This window comes from Pristis pectinata, chromosome 19 (assembly GCF_009764475.1).
Source record: "Pristis pectinata isolate sPriPec2 chromosome 19, sPriPec2.1.pri, whole genome shotgun sequence".
Classification (NCBI taxonomy): Eukaryota; Metazoa; Chordata; class Chondrichthyes; order Rhinopristiformes; family Pristidae; genus Pristis; species Pristis pectinata.
In genome coordinates this window covers 40,642,447-40,668,452 of record NC_067423.1, presented here as the reverse complement: position 1 = coordinate 40,668,452, position 26,006 = coordinate 40,642,447, and the positions used below count along the sequence as shown (strand labels likewise).

Sequence of the window (26,006 nt, the reverse complement as noted above, 5' to 3'; positions counted from 1 at the left end):
AAAAAAGCATTAATAACAGGTCTGTTTTACTTCTGCATCATTCATTCCAGTTAAAACAGATATGTGTGCTGAGGTAATTTCCTTTGCAAAACAAACTCTCCTCCCTATTCTGCAATCGTTATGCATTCTCCTAAACCTCTCATTAAAATGGCTGCAACATCAGCCCTGCTTCAACAGTTCATTGTTACACGACAGTGGCTCCTTAATAGGCAAAGGCTGAGGATTATCATTAAAGCCACTAGTGGTATGATGACCATAACTGTAACAATGATAATGGGCCTGGGTGTTAGTGCCTATGTTTGGTGACTGTCCATTGTATTGAACTGTTAGGTCGCTCAGTTAACAGAGAAGCTGAAAAATCAAACGGAGAGCCATAACCAAGCACAGGAGAACCTGCACAAGCAAATGCAAGAGCAGAAATCCCACCTGCGTGCTGCTGAAGATCGTGCTCAATCTCTCGAGTCGACCATTAGTGAACTTACCAGCCAGCTTAGTGAGACCAAGGAGAAGATGGTCCAACTTGACTTGCAGGTACAGTGTTGTTTTGTTCATGTGTTGCCTGTTGGCCTGATTCACTCATTCCTTCATCATAAACACCATGGCTTCAAGAATTGGATTCAGATTTTCTGGTACTTAGTCACTGTAAACTCTGTCAGACTATGAACTGACGTGATCAATTGAAAGGGATAATTAATAAGCATATCCTGTTAATCAAATGTGTACTGACATTAAGTCAGAATGAAGTAGCTGGATTTGCTCATCCAGGAATGTGAGAGGTTAAGGGGAGATTTAACAGAGGTGCTCAATATTGAGAGTTTTCTTCAGTGCACTGAAGACAAATGACTGTGAATTTTAAGCTCTTCCTCCTTGTCCTTCTCAACCTGTGTGCAGCTCCCTCTCCAACACCCCTGCATCATCCCCCATCCAGGTGAGACCACATTGACCTGGCCCCATTCCTAACAATCCAGCCATAAGCTGCAGTAGGTTTTATTTCAGACCCACACTGTCCCGTAAGGGTCTGCCCTTGATGCCTCCCAAGTTCTCATCCATATGCTACCCCTTGGTGACATCATCTGAAATTCCTTGTCAGAATATCGTCCCCACCGTCTCCCCCTCCCCCACCCGTCTCCATCTCCCCCTCCCCACCTGGCTCCACCCGTTTCTACTTCCCCACCTGTCTCCCCCTCCCCACCGGCCTCCACCTGTCTCCATCTCCCCCTTCCTACCTGGCTCCAGCCGTCTCTCCTTCCCCACCTGTCTCCCCCTCCCCACCGGTCCCCACCCATCTCCCCCTCCCCGCTGCTCTCAAAGTTCTCCAGCTGCTTAACCGACGTTCTGTATTTGATGAGGAGAAATTTCAAACAACTAACTATTGAGACAGCGAGGGCTGTCACGAGCACCATTCCACAGCCACTGACTCCACCCTTGTCCCCCGCAGCTGTCTGATAGTTGAGCAAACTGTTCGTAACTTTAGTGAGAGTTTTGAGATGAGAGGTGAGCTTTGGGGTGTACAAAGCAGTGTCGTGAAGGCCACATGTTTCCATCTCCATGGCACTACCCAACTTTGCCTCAATTTGAATCCTGCCCAAAACCTCCATTGTTGACTTGACTATTGCATTACTCTCCTAATTGAACTCACTTGTTTCACCCTCTGTAAATGAGGAGGTCTAAAACTGTTGCCCACATCCTAATGGGAAGTCGAATGGGGTAGAACATGCATAGTGAATGGTAGGGCATTAAGGAATGTTAATAAACAGAGACCAAGGTGTCCAAGTCCACAGTTCCCTGAAAGTGGCAACACAGATGGATAGGGTGGTGAAGACCTCTTATGGCATGCTTGACTTCATAGGTCAGGGCCTAGAATATAAGAGTTGGGATGTTATATTACAAGTTCACAAAATGCTGGTTAGGTCACACTTGGTGTATTGAGTGTGGTTCTGGTCACCACACCACAGGAAGGATGTGATTAAGCCGGAGGGAGTACAGGGGAGATTCACCGAGATGTTGCCTGGATTGGAAAACTTTAGTAATGGGGAGAGACTGGATAGGCTGGACTTGTTTTCCCTGGACCGAAGGAGGCTGAGGGATGACCCGATAGAAGTGTGTAAGATTATGAGAGGCAGAGATAGGGTAGATTTTCCCATGGTAGGGATATCAAAAACAAGAGGGCATAAGTTTAAGGTGAGAGGAGGGAGTTTTAAAGGGGATCTGACAGGTAAATTTTCATACACAGAGAAAGGCTAATGTCTGGAGTGTGCTGCCAGAGGCACAGGTCGGATCAGATGCAGTCACTATATTTAAGAGACATTTGGGCAGGTAGTTAAGTCTGCAATGACTAGAAGGATATGGTCTAATGTGAGCAAATGGGATCAGTGTAGATGAGCAAAGAGGTCGGCACGGAAGTAATGGGCCGAAGGGCGTTTCTGTGCAGTACAACTGAGACTCCTTGACTCTAATCTGTACTATCCCATTCACTAATTACCATGTAAAACTGACCTGCACTGGTCAGGGTTAAGCTATGCTGAGGCTTTAAGGTTCTCATCTTTGGTCTCAAATCCCTGCATGGGTTCTCATCCAACCCTTTAACCTTCTCTACCTCCAGCCTATTGAATCATTCTCTAATATTGCCACCATAAGTTGCTTTAAATTTGTTTGTTCATGGGCTATGGATGTCACTGACAATGCTGGCATCTTGGTCCATCCCAGTTGCCCTTGAATTGAGGAGCCATTGAAGAGTCACCGACATTAAGGATTCACATGTGGGCCAGACTGGGGAAGGATGACAGGCTGCCTTCCTTTAAGGGCATCATAAAACTGGCGAGGCTTGAGCTGCAACTTCTCTGTAATGGCAGGGGATGGCAGCAGCATCAAATCGCCATTGGCGGACTTCAAATTCAGAATGCCATAAGGGCTTACAAGGGTATCAGAAACTAGAGGGTATAGGTCCAAGGTGAAACAAGAGTTTTAAAGGGGATTTGAGGGGTAAGTATTTTACACCGAGAGTAGTTGATATCTGGAATGAGTAGAGTGCTACATATGTAGAGTCAAATACTACATGTGGTAGAGTCAGATACAATCACTGTTTAGACACTTAAAGAGGCAAGGTATAGAAAGATACAGTCCTAATGCAGGCAAGTGGGATTAGTGTCGATGGGCAAAAAGGTCGGCATGGACGTGGTGGGCCGAAGGGCTTGTTTCTGTGCTGTACGATTCTATTCTCCACTCTGGACTCGTAGGAGAAGCAGGGTTTCTGTTCGTTGCAGTAAAGCTTGAGCTGTTGAGGAAAAAATACTTATTGATTCCACTTAAAACATTTACATCATTCATTTTCACCGTGGGTTTGTGGGTTTGAGTCTCAGCCCCAGAGACCCAAGCAAGGAAGCCTGGGCTGCCCCATCAGTGCATTGCTGAGGGACAGCTGCACTGTTAGAGAACAAAAGTCTTTCCCATGAGATATGAAACCACACTCATTCTAAAGGATCATGGCCAAACTGTCTCTCAAATCCCTTTTTCATGTCCAGGTGCTATTACAGTGACTTTTAATTTACTAGTCCAACGTGGGGAGTTGAGACAATAGTTGAAATGATGCTCAGCTTAAAAGGATCAAAATGTAATTCAGTCCCTGTTTTTAAAGCTGAGTCCACATTTATTATAACTTTCTAAGTAAACTTGTTAGGTTATTATTAAAGTTTATCACTAGTGTCTTTGTGGCTATGAGGGTATAATCATAGCCTGACATCAACAGTTTCCATTAAAAGCCCGAATATTTACATTTATAATGAGGATTGTGTGTGGATTTAATGTTTTAAACAGTTATACTGTCAACATAATTGTGGTCTTGATTTATTAAAAGCTCTGAAACTTTTGTTCTGTTTAATTCTTTGTGATGGGTGAGGCAGACGGAACAGTTTCTTGGGTTTCGGTGGCGTTGGTTATTCTCGAAACATGTTTCTTCATGTGTACTTTGGTTACCCAGAATGATGTCTTTGACAAATATTATAGTCATTGTTGGAAAAAGTGTGGGGTGTATGCAGTGGGACACCTTAAGCACATTCCCTGGGTAAGTATAAGGTGTGACAAGAGGAGACTAGTGCCCTTGAAGACCCTGCACCAGCACAGGTCTTTAGGTGATCAATTCTGTGCTGTACCTGTGAATATCCGATACAGATCGTCCCCAGGTTATGGCAGGGTTCTGTTTTCATGAGCTGTTCATAAGCTGGACAGTTCGCAAGTCAGAAATGCATCTGCAAATCGAGTTCCCACACAGCAGAAGATGCCTGCAGCCCTGCAGCAGTTGACAAATTCATCCTGCCGGTCTCCCAAACACCCATTTGTACATGCAGGCTGGACGTAGGTCAGCTGTTCATAACCTGGGGAAGATCTGTGCCTTGTCTCTCCCACAGGTGGCTTGCTGCTGTCATTTGTGGGCTGGAAATCTGCCGTAAAAAGCAGGACCAGAATAGTCAGTGAGTCCTCTTCACCCTGCAGGATGATAGATTTATTCCCCATTTATACTTGCTAAATAGCTGCTTTGGAGGAAGCAGATTAATTCACTCCTATTTGAACAAAGCCAGTTAGAAGTAAAATTAACACATGTTTTTAGAAGAGCGGTAATCTGCAGCTTGATGCCCCGTGAGGCTGTGGATGCTGAACTGACAATTTTAAGACAGCAATCAATAGGTTTTTGAAATTGAGTAAATGGGATGGAGGTACAGGTCAACCTGGGTCTGACTGAGCTGAGGGCTGAACACCTTTTTTCTGAGATACCTTCTTTCAGAGTGGATTGAGCCATTCTGGTCACTAATTGCTGCTTTTGTTAAATATTTCAGGTGAAAGGGAAAACGGAGCTGCTTCTGTCTGCTGAAGCATCCAAGACTGCACAGCGAGCCGACCTGGAAAACCACCTGGAGACTGCCAAGCACGCCCTGCAGGATAAAGAGCAGGTACGAACCTTGCTCCTTTTTCAAAGTCCTGTGTCCTGTCCAGGGTTTGTCTTTTGTACGTCCTGATTTATCCCCATACTACTGGAAGCAATCTGTGCAAATGTTTCGCGTTCGAGCCACAGTGTTGGCACTGAAGGACCGTGAATGCAGGAGGGCGCAGTTACCAAGTGACAAGTTGGTGATTGATAATCTTTTGTTGAGGTTCCTGCACCCGTGTATACAATGGCAGCATATCTGCAGAAAGTTTGTGAGACAAATAAGTTACAAATGAATTAACTGTATTCTTTGATTCAAAACTAAATATGGAGTGAGTGATATTAGTATGAACAATGTCACAGAGTCATACAGCACAGAAGTGGGCCCTTCAGCTCAAAGCGTCCATCCCAACCTTTTAGCCCATCTACACTGATTCCACTTCCCTGCATTAGAGCAGCATCCTTCCATGCCTTGCCTATTGACATGCTGAAGATTCTGAAGTACCAGCTGCTATTTGTATCGGTGCTGGAAACTGCACAGTCCTTTTAGTTTCATGTGGAGTTTTCAGTATAACGGACAGGTGCTTTATTTTTAGACGGGGGTTACAAAGGGCAAAAAGTAGTCCAGGTTGTAATCTATTTCTCAAGTGTTTTACATGCAGTTGATCCAAAACGTGTGGCCAGCTTGGACAGCAAACTGACACCAAAAAATGTCTTTGTTAGTCGTTGTTTGGAGGTGGTGTTGATGGAAGGACTGGCATTCATTGACCATCCCTACATCTCCTCGTAGAGTTGAGTGGATTTTTTTTATCAGTCAGAAGTTAACCATGTCCCTGTGATAATGGTGATGCCAGGGTTCCTTCCATAGTGGATGTTAGTGAACCAGTGGATTTTTGTGACAGTGCATCAGCTTGTACTGACACCAGCATTGTATCTTGTATAAACGTACTAAAATTCACAAATTGCATTAGTGACATTTGATCACCAAATCCCTGCATTACTGGCCCATTTGAGCTGAGCTTCTGACTGAAGGTACAGGCACTGTTAGAGGTGGAACCAGATGTACTTCCACCTCCAACAGTGCCTGTACCTGCTCTTGCCTCAGCTTACTTGCTGACAAAAGCCTTTGTGTCTTGTTCACACTCTGTTCTAATGCTCCCCTGGGCTGGCCTTATGCAATCCAGAAAATGGACTTCATCGAAATACATTATAACCACCATCAATTCACCTGTGACCCAAGTGCTCACTGACCTTGAGTGACCCTTAATCTCAATTTTAAAATTTAGATTCTTGTTTTCAAATCCCTCCCTGTTGCCTTATTCTTCCTCAGATCTCTGAACATCAGATCAAAACGTCAGATCTCTGTGCATTGTTGATTCTGGCCTTTGCTTGCCCCTGGCTCTGGGGGTGTGCCGTCACCTCTCCCCCCCCCCCCCCCCACTGGCTCTGGGGGTGTGCCGTCACCTCTTCCCCCCCCCCCACTGGCTCTGGGGGTGTGCCATCACCTCTTCCCCCCCCACTGGCTCTGGGGGTGTGCCGTCACCTCTCCCCCCACCGGCTCTGGGAGTGTGCCGTCACCTTCAACATCCTTTCCTCCGGAATTACTTCCCTAACCCCTCCTTGGCACCTCTCCTTCTTCCATAACCTATCTCCTTGATCAAAATTTAGGTCATCGATCCCTATGGCCGTTGCAACAATAGGCTTGCTGATGCCTTGAGATGTGTTACCACGTTGAAGGGACTACAAGTCGCTATTGTACATCGGCGGAGCTGCTACCTTACGGGTGTGCTTTATTTCCCCAGGAGCTGGCCAAGGTCAAAGCTCAGCTGGATCAGTTTACATCAAAACTTAATGAGAAAACAGAGTACTGCAGTCAACTGGACACCAACCTGAGAGAATACAAGGAGAAACAGCTCTACTCTGAGCAGAAAATAGAGCAGCTGGAATCTCAGATTAAGGTCTGTAGTGAACAACCAATAAACATTGTCCCTGAATGTACTCTGAAGGACAGCATTAGTAATGAGCAGCCACAGGTTGTGTGTGTTCAATAACCAAGTTTGTGAGAGAAGAATTGGGATTTATTTTCATTTTTTGATTTGCTCTTTTATACATTGATATCCAACTTGTGTCACTGAAGTATTTTGTAATCCTCAGCGGGGCTTTTCTCAGCTAGGTAGTTATTGTATATGCCCATTTCTCAAAAAATGTATTAAATTAAAGTGAAAGTGCTGGGAGACGGTTGGAGCTCTGAGCTGGGTTTATGTACAGACGCTACCACAGGTTAACTTAGAACCTAACCGTGTGTTACTGTGAGTCGGGTGTTTAGATAGTCATCCGATCATCTTGATCTTCTTGCTAAGGACAGCAGGAGTCTGAGCTCTTTTATACTCTTCCCTCTCCCAATTCAATCAAAATAACTGGGTTTCTGAAGAGGTGCTCTTCAAAGGCAGGAATGCCCCACAGTGTACACTACACAGTACAGAATCATCACGTCATGTTTTACCAGAGGGTTTTGATCAACATCTCCAGGTATTGGTGGTGTTGGAGATGGGAATGAAATACACTTTGCAGGTGTTCTTTCAAACAATCTACTGGGATATTTTCAATCCTGTTATCAAATAAAACCTTTTGTTTCCCCCAAACTCAGCTTGGTTTGATTTTGCCCAAAGCGTCAACCAGAAAAACAGTTAAATTCCGTGACCATGAGAGCAGCTCCTCACCCAAACCCCCTGTGCCTCTCTGCCACTAACATGGCAAGTCGGAAGTCTTGTGTCAAACTCTCTGGATGAGTGGAACTCCAGTAACGTTGAAGGAGTTCGGCACCGTCCATGAGAGAGTAGTTGTCTTGACACCACCCCATCTGTTGCCTCCTGAGTCTTCTCCTACCCAAAAAGACACAGGATGTAGACCCATGAGAACACATCAACTTCCCTTACAATACACACCATCCTGCCTTGGAATGGCATCGCTGTGTCTTCGTCACTGGGTCTAAATCCTACATCTAAAACACTACTTTCTCCACATGAACTACGGCAGCTCAGTAAGCAGGCTTCCTACTGGGGATGGATAAATACCAGACCATGTTAATGGTCCCCACATTCTGTGAGTGAATTGCTTCAAAAAAAAGTTAACCACATGAAGGTTGAAACTTGTTGTGTTGCCCCATGTGCTGAAAAGGTACCCGTATTAAGGCAAAACAAAAATAAGGTACAGCGGTTAAGATTCTACAATCAGTTTTTGAAAATTAAGTTAAAAGCTACTGTGTGCAGGGTTTATGGACATAAACGGTTAATGATCTTTAGGTCAGGAGGGAAAGGTTTCACGTGGGTTGGTTAAAACACAATGCTGTGATGAAGTTTCATTTTCAGAAGCTGGAGTCTGACGTTGTGAAGGCAGAGCAGAGTGAGAAACGAGCCCAAGAAAACCATCAGCAGCTCCACAGAGAGCACTCTGCTCGGGAGAGCCAAATCAAAGATCTAAACCTGCAGCTCGAGGCAGAGAAGAAAGTGTAAGGATTGAAATTTCTCACTTCAGTGCTTGCTTGATATATTGGATCTTACAGCACAAGAGGAAGCCATTCAACCCCTTGTGTCTACACTAGCTCTGTGAAAGCTGCCTGCTTCACCCTTTTCCCTGTAAGTCCGTTCAATTACACATTCAGTTTCTGTTGAATGTCATTGAAAATCTGCTTTATCAGGTAATGCATTGCAGACCATAAGTTGCTATGTTTCTAAAAAAAAATCTTTTTGTTTTTTCTTTTTGTGACTGTCAACTACATCCCAACAGTAATAATTTTAAACATCTCTATCAAATCTCATCATCTTTACTCCAAGTGGTGTCACAGGTAGACAGGGAGGTGAGAAAGGTGTTTAGCACGCTGGCCTTCATCAGTCAGGGCATTGAGTACAGGGGTTGGGACATTATGTTGCAGTTGTATAAGTCTTTGGTGAGGCCACACTTGGAGCACTGTGTACGGTTTTGGTCACCCTGTTGTAGGAAATATGCAGTTAAGCCGGAAAGAGAGCAGAAAAGATTTACGAGGATGTTGCCAGGACCAGAGGGCCTGAGTTATAGGGAGAGGTTGGCCAGGCTGGGTCTTTATTCTTTGGAACATAGGAGAATGAGGGGCGACCTTATAGAAGTGTTTAAAATTATGAGAGGCATTGATAAGGTGGATGGTAACAGTCTTTTCCCCAGGGTAGGGGAGTCCAAAACTAGGGGCATAGGTTTAGGGTGAGAGGGGAAAGATTTAAAAGGGACCTGAGGGGCAACTTTTTTGCGTGAAAATATATATGGGTGAGTATATGGAACGAGCTGCCAGAGGAAGTGGTTGAGGTAGGTACAATAGTGTCATTTAAGAAGCGCTTGGTTAGGTACACGGAGGGGCGGGGCTTGGAGGAATATGGGCCGAACACAGGAAATTGTGACTAGCTGGGTGGGCACAGTGGTCGGCATGGACTGGTTGGGCTCAAGGGCCTGTATCCGTGCTGTATTGCTCTATAAAAGAAGAATGCATCTTCTCTAACCTGTCCACATAACTGTCTCATCCGGGGTTGCTTTTTACTAATGTCTTCTGCTCCCTCTCCAAGCCTCCAACATCCATCCTTAAGCATAGTGCTCAAAAATAGACACACTACTCCAGTTGAGAAATACCCAGTGTTTGGAATAGTGTGGGGCACTGGGTATCAGGGATCTGTCCATGTACATATAAGTCCCTACAGCAAGGCTTGGTCTCCTGTTGTTTTGGACCTCCTCAATATTGGACCAAGACCTCTTTCTGTCAAGCCCATGTGGCATCAAATATGCAACAGCCCACCCTGTGTAAAAAGAATTCATACACAGGCTGCCTCTGTTCTACAGAACTGAAGGACTGCAAACATCACTTACTTGCTTTGCTGTGCAATTAATAGAACCGAGATCCTTTTAAACAACCTTATCAACTTGTCTACTACATTTAAAGATCTCCCCAGGCACCTCTGCTCCTGTGACTATTTAATAGGTACAATTTAGTTGATATTAGGTCTTGAATATGTCATTTATTATTGATTAAAAGAAAGATACCCTTGAAGATCTACCAGTCTTAGTCTTGAATATCCCTAGTGCAAGGAGTTGAAGAAATAATCGCCTACATTAGGTGAGAGGGGAGAGATTTGAGGGGGGAGATTTAATAGGAACCTGAGGAGCAACTTTTTTTCACCCAAAGGGTGGTCAGTATATGGGACGAGCTGCTAGAGGAAGTGGGTGAGGCAGGTACATCAACATTTAAAAGGTATTTGAACAGGTACATCGATAAGAAAGGTTTAGAGGGATATGGGCCAAACGCAGGCAAATAAGACCACCTGAGATGGGAATCTTGGCCAGTTGGGCCAAAGGACCCATTTTTGTGCTGTATGACTCTGACTCTAAGATTACGAAAACATTTTAAAAACTGGCTAAATTCTGTGTTGGCAGTATATTTTCTCAAGCTTGGCTTTAAAATGTGGTTGCTATGTAATAGAATCACGAGTGGGTGATATCAGAGGCTGACTCCAGGGTCAGGTGAGAGTGGGGAAACCTACATTAGAAAACACCCACAGAAACACATGACTTTTCTTTACATTGGTTTTGTTTATTGTCATTTCCAGCTTGGTTGCAAATTTACATAAATGGAAGTGATTCTGTTACTGTTTCTAAATGATGGGAAATACCTGGGTTTTTGCCAACGTTTGCAAGTGGGGAAAAATGCCCCAAATTGAACCATGAGTAAAAGGCAGCAAATTCAAGCCCTGTTTATGGTGAAGAGTCATTATCTTCACCCAGAGTGTGGTGAAGCTTTGAAATTCTCTGCCCAGGAAGGTTTAATCACTGAGTACACTCAAGACAGATGAATGTATTTTGTTTAGAAGTTGTGGGAAATGAGGTTAATGCAGGAAAGTGGGGCCTTATTGATCTTTATTGAGTGGTGGAGCAGATATGAGAGGCATCTATTTTTTGTGTTTTTGTGAGTACAGTTTTAGAAAAAAACATGTTTCTTGGAAAAATCCCATGCCCAGCATCTTTTCACGACGTGTTTTGGCTCTGTGACCGAGTTTGGCACGCTTTGCAAACAGTATGTCGTACACAGTACGGGTAAACTCACTGTGCAGGTTGCTAGGATTGAAAGGCTTGCGCATCAGAGCACAGATTGTCCACCTTAGCTGAAGTCTGCTGATGGAAGCTGTCCAGATAAGTACTGTGGTCTTCACTATTGAGGCAACAGGAACAGTGAAGCCCCATACACGAGACACTAAATAGCAGCAAGGAGCCAGATGGGCAGAGAGGAAGGGATGGTGGGGAAGGAGAGAGACCTGTCAGAGTTTGCCTGCTGTCATCTCTCTATCCACATCCCTCCCTTTATCCCCCCTCCTTTAGTGTCACCTCCCTCTCCCCCTTCCTCACAACCCTTGCCCCACACTGCCCCCATTTCCCCCTCCACGGGTGCCGGGCGGGTCAGGGAAGTGAAAGCCTCCCCTGCATCCCGTTAGCAGGCGGACAGGCCTGGTATCTGGAGGGGTTGGGTTGAGGTAATGCCCTGATGAGGTGACCTATCTGGAGGCACTGCATGGGTGTTGAGAAGGGGTCCTGACATCGGGGAAAGAGTCAGTTCATCAGCGGGGTGGGGGAGATAGTGCTGTAGACGTCCCGACATGACTCCGGCCTCATAGCTAGCAGCGATATAGATAGCAGATCATTGTCGCCCACACTTGGGGAAGATCTGATGATATACGCACTGGTGTACAAGTTGCATCCCCTTTTAGTAGACCCGTAAATTCCTCAAATCATCTTGTATACTGAATTTTGTAGTATAGTGCTTCTCATTATTCTTCCTTCTGAAGTGGCATGCTTCACATCACTGTTTCATCTGCCTACATCACCAGCCTATTTTTATTGGCTAGGAAGTCTAATACTATCCTCCTCAATGCCTTGGGGTTTTGCCCTGTGTACCCAACTCCAGACCACTACTACATTTTGGATGGTGCTGTGATCTTAATATCAACCCTCTGGAGTCACTGCTATGTATTTCCCTCTCTTGCAATAGCAACCTGTCTCCTCTGCTCTTTTCTGCCCAGTTAATTCCGAATCCACACCCTGTTCTCCCACTTGAGCTGTACTTCATGGGGTGTGTGAAATGTGTATTATATGGGCTGAGCTTTGAAAGATCAAAGCAAGTGGTACAATGTTAATGTTTCCAGATCATTGCCCATTTAATGACCCATCGACTGTACAATCTACTGTCTATTTCCCTCCACAGGTGCTGCCTGACCTGCTGAGTTCCTCCAGCATTTTGTGTGTGTTAATCACCCATCTGTCTGATGGCCATTTGTTAAAACAGGTTTTGTGACCGACTTTCCCTTCTTTCCAGTCTTTGTGGTGTAAAGCAGGAACTGGAGGAGAAATCGGAGGCCCTGGACAAGATTAGGAAGCAAATGCTGGAGTGTGAGAGTGAGAAGGAGCAGTTGGCAGAGGACCTGAAGCACAAGGCCGAGAGCGAGAGCGGGGCGCAAGGGCAGCTGACGGCACTCGGACTGGAGAAGGCAGCTTTATCCAAGGAGCTGACGGACACCAAGCAAAGTCTCTCCAAGGCTCTTGAGGAAGCGCGAGCAGAATTGGAGAAGCATCGGCATCTGATGAAAACTGCTGCTGACGACAAGGTTGGTGTGCATTCGTGCCCAGCGATCTGCCTCATAGCTCTTGCAGACCCAGGTTCAATCCTGACCTCTGCTGTTGTCTATGTGGAGTTTGCACTTCCTCCCTGTGACCACGTGGAGTTGCTCCATTTTCCTCCCACATCCCAAAGACGGCGAGTTGCCATTGGTGTGCATAGGTGATGGAACTGATGACAATGTTGGGAGAGAAGGTTACAGGGAAAATTAATGGGGAAATAGGATTGCTCTGTGAACTAACACAGCCTTGATGGACTAAATGGCCTCCTCCTATGTCATGTGGAAATCTGCCTTTTATGGTCTATTGTGACCCACCCTTGTGAAGATGATGGGAAGTTGGAGGGAATTTTAGGGGGTGGTTGGGAATTGAGTGGTTTAATGTTACTGTGAGGCTGGAATTGTGGGGGCCAGGGCATATAAGAGCTACAAGTTTCCTTCCCTGTAGCACGGTGGGTTTTATGACAGTCCCAGCAGATTCTGCCCAGTTTCACCGATACCACTAATTTTATTCTTGAATATTTCAAAAAATAAATTTGGATTCCCCAAACTGCTTTGGTATTTTAATTTTGTGTCTCTGGATTATTAGTTGAGACTTCTGGATTTCTAGTCCATTATCATAGTCACCAGCTTTGGCCACAGGCTCATTAACCATGCTTTAAAGTTGCAGACTTTTAATTTTCTGCCTTGATTACAATTTAACTGTGTGTTGTTCTCAGGCTGAGTCCCAGAGCCTGTTTCACAGTTGATATTACTGAGCCTTGTTTATCAGTGGGAGGTAGGGAGGTAGCTCCTGCTGCCTTTATCTTCAGAACCCTTTCTCCATGGGTGGCTGCAGTCAAAGCTGTCCTGGTGAATGCAGAAGCTGAGATGGTCCTTATCTGGCAGAGTAAGGGAGAGGGAAGATGTGACCTCCTATAGGTTAGCAGAGCACCCACCCAACCTCACATTGTTTCACATCAGCAACCGTCAAATGTAAGTGAGGCTGTTTCTGGTGACCATGTTCGGGGTGGATGAGCCTGTTTCTGGTGATTGTGCTCAGGGGGTGAGTGAAGTTGTTTCTATCGACCGTGTTCGGGGGGTGAGTGAGGCTGTTTCTGGTGACTGTTCAGTAAAACCTTTGGTTGTTTTTTAAAACAAAAGAAGTCCTTCATTTCTACAGCACATTTCACAACCTTTGAACTTGCCAGGGCCCCCTCCTCCAGCCTTTTTGTTGGGGTCATCGTCAAGTTGATGATTGACCCCAATCAGTAACTGTCCACAGATGCTGTCTGACCTGTGAATTCCCAGTATCCTGGTTCAAGACTCGTGGCAGTGACATCTAAATATAAATCCCATCTTATTCCCTGGTGCAGTACTGAGGGAGTGTGGCAGTGCTGGCGGCGTTGCTTTGCTAAGGGAAAGTGAAACAGAGGCTCCTTTCTGGCCATTCAGTTGAATGTAGAGAAAGAGATGTGGCAACTCGTGGCTACAACACACATGGCAGTATGCATCGTAGGGAGGGTTGGGGCACACAATCTAGGCAGGGGGTTGTGGTGGATCAGGGAATGTGTTCGGGAGACGGTGGGACACAGGCGACGTTGGTAGGACTTCAGCTGTGTGGCGAGGGGGAAGAGTTGGGGAGGTGATCAGTAACAATGGGAGGTTAATCGTGGCACCACATGCCTGCTTCATACTGACCATTTGTGGCCCAAATCGGGATAGTCCTTTAACCAACACCGTTGGCCTTAAGCACCACTCGCACCTCCAACCAGTTAGGACTTGGTCCACGTTTCTGCAGAGTTGCCCGCGCGGTGGAATTTGCTGTAAGTGATGTCAGGTGGGGCAGGCTTGCCATTGTCTTTCACTTCACTTCACTTCCCCAGTAACCTCCCTGCACCAGTGCATCCCAACTGCGGCAGCTGTCTCAGTCCAAGGTCCCCTGCTCCGATCTGAAGCAGACCCTCAACAGCTGAGGTACTTGCTGACCTCGAATCCCGCAGCAGTGTCTGGAACAGGAGAGGGGAGTTCCCTGCTGAGTCCTGGATAATTGGCTCTCAATTGGCACATTTCCTGTTGTTGTTTGTGAGATCTTGCCTTACGGCAGTGGTAACACTTAAAAAATACTTTGGCTGTAAAGATCCACAGCTCTCTCCTGAATGGCTTGGAATCAAATGCCAGAGTGCAGTAAATCATGGATTTTAGAATCATTGTCATACACAGCATGGAGACAGACCCTTCGGCCCCCAGAGGTTATACCAACCATCTCTTTCCCCTATCTTTTCTCCCCACATTCCCATCAACTCCCCCCAGATCCTACCCTTCATCTGCACCCTAGGGACAATTTACAGTGTCCAATTAACCCACTAACCCACACATCTTTAGGATGTGGAAGGAAACTGAGCACCTGGAAGAAACGCATGCAGTCACAGAGATAACGTGGAAACTCCACACAGACAGCACTGGAGCTACACCTGGGTGTCTGGCTCTGTGAGCTAGTGGCTTTTGATATTTCTTCTCAATGTACCTTTCCTAACCACTTTAATAGCTCCAAGTGTAGCTTGGATTTGTGGAGATGTCAAAGTAGGAGGGGAGAGCTGCCTCCACCACTGGCAGTGCTTACAGGGGGCCTGAATCCTTTGGAAGTAATTTCTCCTCGTTCCCGTTTGCTTAGGAAAGATTGCACGAGCAAGTCAAGCAAGAGCTGCGGAAGAAGGTTGAGACCGCGACCAACGAGGTGAATGAGCTGAAGACCTTGGTGCAGCAGAAAGAAGAGGTGAGCAAAACTGTTGGACAGGTGTTGATTGGTCTTTGCCAGTTTACAGCACCTGTTGGGGAGGGGATTCTGTTTCTGACTGGTGTACATGGGACAAGGATAAAACGGGGGAGTCCTTCAGTGGCAGAAATGGGCGGGGTTGACTGAGCAGGAAAACCAAGTATTAGATGTTGGATATGGGAATGGCTAGTCTACCCCTGATCTTCCTATCCTGTTGCTGAGGAAACAAGCACATGTCTGGAGTTGACCTAGTCTTGCTGTTTATCCTGTACGAAAACTGGATAGGTGCTGGATGCTTTTATTCTCTTCCCCAGCCCTTTCCAGCTTCCCCGTGATCACTGGTCATCACGTCTCGGATCTCATGCCTTATCTTTAGTGATCCTGGGGGTATCATAGAGTCATACAGACTGGAAATGGGCCCTTCAACCCACTGTGTCTAGGCCAACCATCAAGCACCCAATCTCTTTCCTCTGGGCCCCCAATCTCTAGTTCTCAACGATTATCTGCTCTGAGACTCCATCTCTGCCAGAGATGCTCTGTTCACGTCAACGGTTGTTAATTTACTTGGTCCGTCATTATCCAGGACTATTTGTAGTTGGTAATCAGAACTTGGGTTTGGGGTTTTTATTAGGAGCTATTGTGAGTTTGGGGGTAGGAAAACAACCTCTTGGTGCATGAGAGGAGACCAACTTTCCGGTGAACCCTTCAACAGTGGTGTTCTGATTAGCCGCCAGAGGAGTTTGGCCAAAAAAAGCTGACCAAGTGACAGCAACACAGCGAAGATCTGCTTAAGCTTGAGGGGAGCGAAGGAACATTTAAAATACATCTCCTCCAAGGAGCAGAGTGGCACAGCTGGTAGAGCCACTGCCTCCCAGCTCCAGAGATCTGGGTTCAATCCTGACCTTGGGTGCTACCTGTGTGGAGTTCGCACGTTCTCCCTGCCATTGTGTGGGTTTCCTCTGGTTTCTTCCCACTTCCTTAAGATGTACTGGTAGGTTAACTGGCTACTGTAAATTGCCCCTGGTGTAGGTGGGTGCTGCAGAATCGGGGAGTTGATGAGTCTGTGGGAGAGAACAAGTTGTGAGGATGAGTCAAAAACAAGAGGACGTGGGTTTAAGATGAGAGGAAAATGTTTTAAAGGAGATCAACCCAGATAAGTGTGAAGTGGTTCATTTTGGTAGGTCAAATATGATGGCAGAATATAGCATTAATGGAGGATCAGAGGGATCTTGGGGTCTGAGTCCATAGGACGCTCAAAGCGGCTGCACATGTTGACTCTGTGGTTAAGAAGGCATACGGTGTATTTTCCTTCATCAATCGGGGAATTGAATTTAGGAGCCGAGAGGTAATGTTGCAGCTATATAGGACCCTGGTCAGACCCCACTTGGAGTACTGTGCTCAGTTCTGGTCACTTCACTATAGGAAGGATGTGGAAGCCATAGAGAGGGTGCAGAGGAGATTTACAAGGATGTTGCCTGGATTGGGGAGCATGCCTTATGAAAACGGGTTGATTGAACTCTGTCTTTTCTCCTTGGAGCAACGGAGGATGGGGGTGACCTGATAGAGGTGTATAAGATGATGAGAGGCATTGACCGTGTGGATAGTCAGAGGCTTTTTCCCAGGGCTGAAATGGTTGCCACAAGAGGACACAGGTTTAAGGTGCTGGGGAGTAGGTATAGAGGAGATGTCAGGGGTAAGTTTTTTACTCAGAGAGTGGTGAGTGTGTGGAATGGGCTGCCGGCAACGGTGGTGGAGGTGGATACGATAGGGTCTTTTAAGAGACTTTTGGTAGTCAGACACTTGTAGGCAAGGTATAGGAGGATACAGTCCTAATGTGGGCAAATGGGATTGGTGTAAATGGGCAAAAAGGTCGGCCTGGACATGGTGGGCAGAAAGGCCTGTTTCTGTGTTGTACGGCTCCGTCTAATACCTGGCTGGGTGGTTTCGGGTAGCTAGGGATCTGAACACTTATCTATAGCATTCAAACCAAGGCTCATGTCACTGGTGTCCCTCCTGCAGCTGGGAGCAGTGAGGATGTGCTTGAATAGGTCCCCATGCACCAGAAGATGGGGCTTCTTGTGTCCAGTGGTGATGAGACAAGGGTGAAGGATGCACACATTTTAACACAGTTTTTTACTTTGAATTGCACATGTGCGCCAGGCATATGTTCCACACCCACTGCCTCCCACTCAAACTTGCAGCTTCCCACCTGCCCTTGTATCGTGTTCCCTTCTCCCTCACTGATACCACAAACCTCCGAAGTTGCATCAACGCTGCTTGCCTGAAGCAGTCCATACAGCAGCTTTTCCAGACTCTTCCCTCACTGTATTCCAGCAGTAAATGTGTGTGTTGTTAATGCTTCTCGTGTACATGTCCCTTGGTTCTGGTCTTGCCCGCAAGTGGAGATTTGTTTCTTCACCTCCTGTTCACCATTCATATCAGATGAGATAAGATATTTATTTATCAGTCACATGTACATTGAAACACACAGTAAAATGCATCTTTTTGCATTACTGAGAATGTGCTGGGGGGCAGCCCGCAAGTGTCGCCACTCTTCCAGCGCCAACATAGCATGCCCACAACTTCCTAACCCGTATGTCTTTGGCATGTGGGAGGAAACCGGAGCACCCGGAGGAAACCCACGCAGACACGGGGAGAGTGTACAAACTCCTTACCGGCAGCAGCAGGAATTGAAACCGGGTCGCTGGCGCTGTAATAGCATTATGCTAACCGTTATGCTACTGTGCCGTCCTAATGCCAAGATCACTGGTCTTCCTTACAGCCTGCACCGGCCTTTATCCACTGGAACCTAGAAGAATGAGAAGTGATTTGATTGAAGCATAGAAAATCCTGAAGGGTCTTGACAGGATGGTTGTGGAGAGGATGTTTCCTCTTGTGGGAGGATCTAGAGTTGGGGAGTCGCAGTTTAAAAATGGGGAGGTTACGTATATAAGACGGAGATGAGGTGGGTTTTTTTTCCCCAAGGGTTGGAACACTTTCTGAGTATTTTTAAGGGGGAGGCAGATAGATTCTTGGTAAGCAAAGTGGGGAAAGGTTACCTGAGATTATCAGTGATACAGAGCTGAGGGTCCGGTCAGGTCAGCCCTGCTCGTAATAAGTGGCAGAGCAGGCTTGAGAGGCCGAATATCATCCTGTCCCTTATGTATGTAATGCACCAAACATAGTGAGCTGTTGGGGAGGGGGGACACGTCCAGTGAATGCTGATTGTTCTTGCTTTGGGCCGAGCAGCAGCTGAAGGCAAGCGCTGACGGATTGGCCGCCCAAATCTCCAGGCTGCAGGAGCAGCTGAGCGAGAGGCAGAGAGCCGAGCAGCATCTGCAGGCAAAGCTGAAGGAGTCCTTGGAATCTCGGGAGCAGCAGAAACAGCAGCACGAGGCCCAGCTGAAGGACGTGAAGACGGAGCTCTCCCAGAAGGTACACCGTTTTGGGACGCGTTTCAGACAAAGTTCCATGTTTGGGCAGCAAGTAGGGAAAGGAGGCTGAAATGTTGGAAGCCTGAAGTAAAAACGTAAACTGCCAGATGATCTTAGCAGGTCAGGCAGCACTGGAGGGAGGAGCAGCTAATGTTTCAGCAGGACCAGAGCTTGCGGCTCATGGTCTGCTGAAGGCACGGCCACCAGCCATGGCACCATTTTAAAGTCAGTCCTGTACAAGGGGTTGGAACTGAGGGGGTACAATAACCAGAAGGCTTGTGGGGTTGGGGTAGGTTGCAGAGAGGAGGAAGTGGCCAAGGGAGATTGTAGAGGTTGAAGTGTTATTGGATCGGTGGGATTTGCAATAATTTGAGATGTGGACAGTGTTTGGGACGAAGGGTCAGTAGTGGAAGGTTATGCAGGAGGGCACTGGAATCATTATATCTACAGGTATTACAGGCAAGAGCATTAGCCCTTGGGGATTAATATGAATTGGGTACCTACTGGTCGGCATGGACATGGTGGGCTGAATGGCCTGCTCCAGTGTTGTTTTTTAAGATAAAATATCTTTATTAGTCACATGTACATCGAAATACACAGTGAAATGCATCTTTTGCACAGAGTGTTCTGGGGGCAGCCCGCAAGTGTTGCCACGCTTCCGGTGCCAACATAGCATGCCCACATCTCCTAACCCATACGTCTTTGGAATGTGGGAGGAAACCGGAGCTCCCGGAGGAAACCCACGCAGACACGGGGAGAACATACAAATTGAACCCAGGTTGCTGTAATAGTTTTGCGCTAACCGCTACGCTATGAGCTGAGGCAAGGTGGCATCTTGATGTTGAAGCAGCCACTGGTTTGGAGGCTCAATTTGGAGTCGGATGCCGCAGCGAGGTTACGAATGGTCTGGCTCGGCTTCTGATCATTCTCTGGAAACAGCAACGACTGTCGGGAACCGAATCTGCAGTGGGGTTCAAAGACCATGCCTACAGTCCTCCCCAAAGTCAACTGCAATAAATGTCTGCCCATCCAGGACGGCCACGTGCAACAAATGTGACCAGGTACAAACCTTCAGAAAACATCATGAAGGGGTAGCACGTGGACAAGAAGTAGCAGAGGACCCGATGATAGGTCCAGCACACCACAGTAGCTTGGATCTTTCTTTTTCAATCTTTTTATTAGTTTTCAAATTAATACAGATTAATATATAACATCAATGTTTGTAGATGTAATACAAAGAGATCAGGAGAACAATCATGGCATGGATAATCATAAAGAACAATAAAATATAAAAAAAAATCTGTAGATCCCACGGTCTCTTAGTAAATGAATATAATATAAAAGAAAGAAAAAGATTTATTATATAAAAGAAAAGAAAGAAAAAAAAATCCCCAAATCAATAAGAAAAATTATAAACAATATATCAAACCAAACAGAAAAATTTCAAAAAAAAACAAAAAAAAAAGACTGGACTGAAATTCCTCAGTAGAAACAGAGCAATATTATGTCGTCAACTCCGTTCCTCTAAGTTGGAAAGTTATTGAAAGGGGATCTACATCATGTAAAAATATTGAATAAATGGACTCCAAATATCTTCAGATTTAAGCGAAGGATCGACAGCACCACTCCTAATTTTTTCCAAGTTTAACCATGATATAGTTTGAGAGAACCATTGAAAATTAGTAGGGGGTATTGGATCCTAGTAGCTTGGATCTATGTGACATCTGTAAGGTATTGAGAGTTGTGGCAGTGGGACAAGAAGCCAGGGAGAGTGATTCTCCAACTACAATTAGAATAAGTAAGGATGGAGCCGAACACATGGTATGGTCATCTGGGTGGATGCCAGGAGAGGTGCTTTGGCCGCAGAGAATGGCACTTCAGTCCTGGAGCATCGGTGAAACCGGACTGGAGAGGTTAGCAGATAAGAGTCCTGGGGAAAATGCGTGTGCACTTGGGAGGTGAATGTCATGCTCAAGACCTGCAGACAGGACAGGGAGGTTGGGATGGTTGGAGGGTGATTTGGAAGGTCACGGGGGTTAAGGCCAGGTGTTTTGAAGAAAGTCGTGATGATGCCAGAGCTAAAAGGTTGGAGCCTCCCCATGTCCTGCTGCTGCTGCCGGGGTCCTGAACCTGCATCTCTCCCTGGATTCCCTCTCACCTCCTCTCCTGCACATCTGAGCTCAGCCTGTCCCGGAGCCCCGACTCCTGCTCCCTTTTTGCTTTTCTAATCAAATTGTGTGCTACCCAGCTTCCCTTCCAGGCCCTGACGTCAGCTGATATTGACAGTCCCCTCTCCTCAGACAGTCTCCCCTTGTGATTTTAGTTCTGGACTCTGCATCTCACTCTGCTAAATCTACACTGCAGTCCCTCCAGGACCTTCCCACCCCTTGCGGAGTGATACAGCAGGGAAACAGGCCCTTCGGCCTAACTTGCCCATGCTGACCAAGATTCCCATCTAAGCCAGTCCCATTTGCCCGCATTTGGCCCATATCTCTCTAAACCTTCTCTACCCATGAACCTGAGTACCTGTCAAATGTTGTTATTGTACCTGCCTCAACCACTTCCTCTGGCAACTCGTTCCACATACGCATCACCCTCTGCATGAATTTCCCCCTTGGGTCCCTTTTAAATCTTTCCCCTCTCACCTTAAACCTACGCCCCCTAGTTTTTTATTCCCCTTTCCCTGGGAAAAAGACTGTGTGTATTCACCCCATCTATCCCCTCATGAACTCTATAAGGTCGATCCCATTCTCCTCCGTTCCAAGGGATAAAGTCCGAGCCTGCCCAACCTCCCCCTGTATCCTGGCCCTCAATCCCTGGCAACGTCCTCATAAATTTTTATTGCACCCTTTCCAGTTTAATGATGTCTTTCCTTTAACAGGGTAACCAAAACCGGACACAATCTGTTCTTCTGAAAGGTGTTTAACTACGGTGAATAATAGTGGCTGGATACCGTGTTGGGGGTAATGGGGATGTCCTGGGATTGGTAGGCAGGTCATGGTTTTCCTGTAATTCATTGAATGTGAGTAACTTTAATTGCCTTCTTGAAGTCCATAGAATTCATCCGTAGACATTCCCCTGTTGACACTTTAAAAATATGGTTTTGTTCACCAGGCAAGATGACCTCTTACACACCTGAGCTCCCTTTTGACATTTCTTCTCTCTCTCTCTCTCTCTTTCTTGCTTTTTTTCTTTCCCCTTCTCCATTTCTTTTTCCACCTGGATCTGGTTTGTTAATACAGCGAAGGCAGCAAGTTGTGGTTGCTTTCACAGATGTTGTTTTCTCTGCAGGTCGACGCATTACCCAAACTGCAGCAGGAGGTGGCAGCACTGAGTGAGCAGCTGGCTGCCAATAAAGGGACCCTATCCGCGCTGCAGAAGGAATACGAAGCTTCCCAAACCAACCTGGCAAGGCTGCAGTCGGATATGTACGGAAAGGAGTCTGAGCTGTCTTCGACCAGACACGACCTGAAGGTGAATGAATTGCTTCGCCTCTGTTTCTTGGGGCTGGGGGAGGGTGCAGGACGAGCCTGCAGTGTTGGTGTGGGGGTCTCCTGTTGCTCCTGTTTCTACACTCCTGGTCCCATCGTGGACCCAGCCTGTGGAACAGGGGACAGCTCAGCTAGTTTATAAATAGCCGTAAGAAACTGGTGCTGAAACATCGGCCGTTCAGCCCTGGCTCATGGGTGGGTGGGAGTTTACAACGGACCAAGAGGCCATTTGGCCTGTCAGGTCCATGCCCTCTGCAGCGGCTGCTGAGACCCCTCTACCTCCCCAGCTCGCTCTGTAGCTACTGTGGCCTGGTCCCATCAGAGAGAGCCCATTTGTCCCATCCGTCCCTCCTCCACACTCTTTGCAACTTAAAACTAACTTGTCTTCTCTCTCTTTCTCAGTTCCGATGGAAGGGTTTTCGAGCTGAAATATTGACTGTTTCTCCCTCCACAGATGCTGCCTGATCCGCCGAGTCTTTCCGATGTTTTCTGTTTTTATTTCAGGTTGCCAGTGTCTGCAGTTTTTTTTGGATTTCATGTTGTTGTGGATAAGAATGGAACAAGATCCAGCAGGGGGTCAGGATAGTCTTGCAGGGGACAGAGTATTGGTTTATTATTGTCACTTGTACCGAGGTACAGTGAAAAACTTGTCTTGCATACCAACCGTACAGGTCAATTCATTACACAGTGCAGTTACGTTATTAATTGAATAGGTTTTACAAAGAGGAGCTGTATAATGGGCCAAATGGGGCCTCCTGTTCTGTGAGATTCCTGATCTAATCCGTGGTTTGAGGGCTGAATGAGCAACCTCGACTCTTGAATGGTCCACTTCAACTCTTGAATGGTCCTGCACAGAAGCTTCATTTTGTAGAGGCACAGAGTACAAAACAGGCCTTTGACCCACAAGGTCTGCGCCAACCATCAAGTGCCCACTTAGACTATTACCAATCCCATCTTATTTTCCCCACATTCCCATAAATTCCACAACCTCCACCACGCACACCAGGAGCAATTTACAGCAGCCAGTTAATCTACCAGTCCACACATGTCTTTGGGATCTGGGAAGACCTGGGGGAAACCCGCATGGTCACAGGGAGAATGGATAGACTCCATACCAACAACACCCGAGGTCGGGATCGAACCCGGGTCTCTGGTGCTGTGAGGCAGCAGCTCTACCAGCTGCGCTATGCTGCCCTTGGTGTTCAAGTGAAAGCAAAGAGCACGTTGTCTCTTGGCCAGTGTGTGGGGAACCAACGGCAGGTGCAGGCCGTCTGCAGGAGACCGTGGGTCTAATGGGAACGTCTTCACCTGCAGGCCAAGGAGGAGAAGCTGATGCTGGCTGAGGAAGAGCTGATGAGCAGCAGGAATCAGGCGAGCAGCAGTCAGCAGATGGTGCAGCAGCTGAGCCAAGCCCAGGCCTCACTGGAGACTGCCCTGGCCAACAGCCGCACAGAAGGCAAGGAGACGAAGGCTCAGCTGCTGCAGGTGGAGAAAGAAAAGGTAACGGCTTTGTCTAATCCCAGAGTGAAGGCACTATTCGTGAGTATTTTGTTGTTCCACAGTATGGATTCCACAATATAAGACTATTGAACGGTCCCTTAGTACGATAAGATGGTCTCTTGACCTCTCATCTACCTGGTCATGGCCTTGCACCTTATTATCTGCCTACACTGCACTTTCTCTGTAACTGTAACACTTTATTCTGCATTCTGTTATTGCTTTTCCTTTATACTACCTCAGTGCACTGATGTGTTGTAATGATCTGCATGGATGGCATGCAAAACAAAGTTTTTCACTGTACCTCAGTACATGTGACAATAATTAACCAATTTACCAATATGAATGGGGGAGAATTTCTTCCTCTTCCCCACTCCCACAGAAATCCCTGGGGTTTGGTGATTTTTGTCAATAGATCACATTGCATTAGGTTCCCTTCAATCCTTGGACTAACTTACTACAACACAGGAGGAGGCCATTTGGCCCATTGGCCCAACAGAGCACCCCCGTCAGTCCTGTTCCCCCTCTCATTTCCCCAACTTGTTCTTTTCAACGTACCCATCAACTCGCCTTTGATTTTTTTTGCCCATAACCCACACTTCATTTACAGCAGCCAGTCAACCATGTCTTCAGGATGTTGGGAAGAAAGCCGAGGACCCAAGGGAAACCCAGGGGGAGCGTGCCAATTCACCTGGAAGCTACTGAGCTCGGGATCTAACCCTGGCCCTTGGAGCTGCCAGGTAGCATCACTACCTGCTGCACCACCAGGCCAATCTGCCTGACAACAGGAGGAACCTGATATGCCAGTCACTTGGGCGACGGCTGACTGTACCTCTATTCCATACCCCTTTGTGCTCTCTCCTGCCAGTCTCGATCCTGAAGGCTTCAATTGGTCCACGTCGTTTTGGAAGGAAGGGAGGAGCAGATTCCCTCTCCCCTTGTATGAAGGAGTGTTTCCTGATTTCACCTCTGAATGGTCTGACTCAATTTTAAAATTATGTCGTCTTGTTCTATCTCGCCATCAAAGGAAATGTCTGTAACACAATTATTCAAAAGAAGGGAGTTGCTGGAAATACTCAACAGGTCAGGTAGCATCTGTGGAGAGGGAGAGAAAATAGAGTTAACGTTTCGGGTTGATAACATTTCATGAGGTCTGGTCAGTTCCAACAAACTGTAAAGGCTGGTTATCTGATCGTGCTAAACTCAGTGCTGAGTCCCAAGGGTTGCACTGTGCCTGGTTGGAAGGTGAGGTTCCATTCCTCGAGCTTACATTAGGATTTGCTGGCCTCTTGCACTGACCCAAAGACGGAAGTCAGAGTGGAAGGGGGATGGAGAACTAAAATGGCAGGCAGCTGGATGATTGGAGAAAATCCAAATTCCTTGCTCATTCCTACCAAATCCCATAATCATTTTATAATATTTTTTCCTGTGGGAGAGCCATTATTTTGGAGACATTCTATTTATTTTCATCCAGGTCATTTGCTGCATCTCATTGTCCGCTGGTGCCCAGTGGTTTCTGAAGCCGCGTGACAGACGCGAGACCTGAAATACTGAGTCTGGGGCTCTCGAGGATGAGGGTGTGGGGTGTGTGGCCAGGTGCCTGCTGATGAGCAGGGCTTAGAGCCCAAGCTTCACCTGAGCTCACCCCTCTGCCCATGGACAGCATGAATTGCACCTATAGGTAGTATTTTAAAAAAAACAAGGCTTGTAAGTAATTAAGTTTAAGTTTATTGTTGTTGTAGGCATACATACACAGGGTATAAACACCATGAAAATTAGCTTTTTGCAGCAGCCGCACAGTGCATTACTGTATAAGACGAGGACAAACTTGTTAACATAAGTTGTACATATACGTGTGCAAAATAAATAACAAGATAAACATATCGACACTAGTGCAAGGTTAAGGGAGAGGAAAAAGTATATAGTCTGAAGTAAAGTGAAGGATTTTCACGTGGGTTCAAGAACCTGACGGCAGTGGCGAAGAAGCTGCTGTTGAACCTTGAGGTGTGGGTCTCCAGGCTCCTGTACCTCCTGCCTGGTGGCAGCATCGAGAAGAGGGCACGGCCCGGATGGTGTGGGGGGGGGGGGGGGGGGGGGGGTCGCTGATGATGGATGTCGCCTTCCTGAGACATCGTCTCTTGTAGATGGTGGGGAGAGCTGTACCCGTGATGGTTGAGTCCACGAGTCATTATTTATGTGAACGGTTTTCAGATTGGATTTTACATTTGAATT

At 46.7% G+C, this 26,006-nt stretch overlaps 1 protein-coding gene across 4 annotated transcripts in view; it reads left to right on the top strand.

The window, feature by feature from the left end:
- The window catches only part of eea1 (early endosome antigen 1), a 92,127-nt gene that overhangs the window by 53,444 nt on the left and 12,677 nt on the right, over nucleotides 1–26,006 (top strand). For all 4 annotated transcript variants that reach the window (XM_052033533.1, XM_052033532.1, XM_052033531.1 and 1 more), the window contains 9 exons: nucleotides 331–531; nucleotides 4,830–4,943; nucleotides 6,721–6,876; nucleotides 8,287–8,426; nucleotides 12,300–12,588; nucleotides 15,251–15,352; nucleotides 18,602–18,787; nucleotides 22,078–22,260; nucleotides 23,592–23,777. In XM_052033533.1, coding sequence (XP_051889493.1) covers nucleotides 331–531; nucleotides 4,830–4,943; nucleotides 6,721–6,876; nucleotides 8,287–8,426; nucleotides 12,300–12,588; nucleotides 15,251–15,352; nucleotides 18,602–18,787; nucleotides 22,078–22,260; nucleotides 23,592–23,777 — 1,557 coding nt within the window. The remainder of the gene's footprint in view (nucleotides 1–330; nucleotides 532–4,829; nucleotides 4,944–6,720; nucleotides 6,877–8,286; nucleotides 8,427–12,299; nucleotides 12,589–15,250; nucleotides 15,353–18,601; nucleotides 18,788–22,077; nucleotides 22,261–23,591; nucleotides 23,778–26,006) is intronic.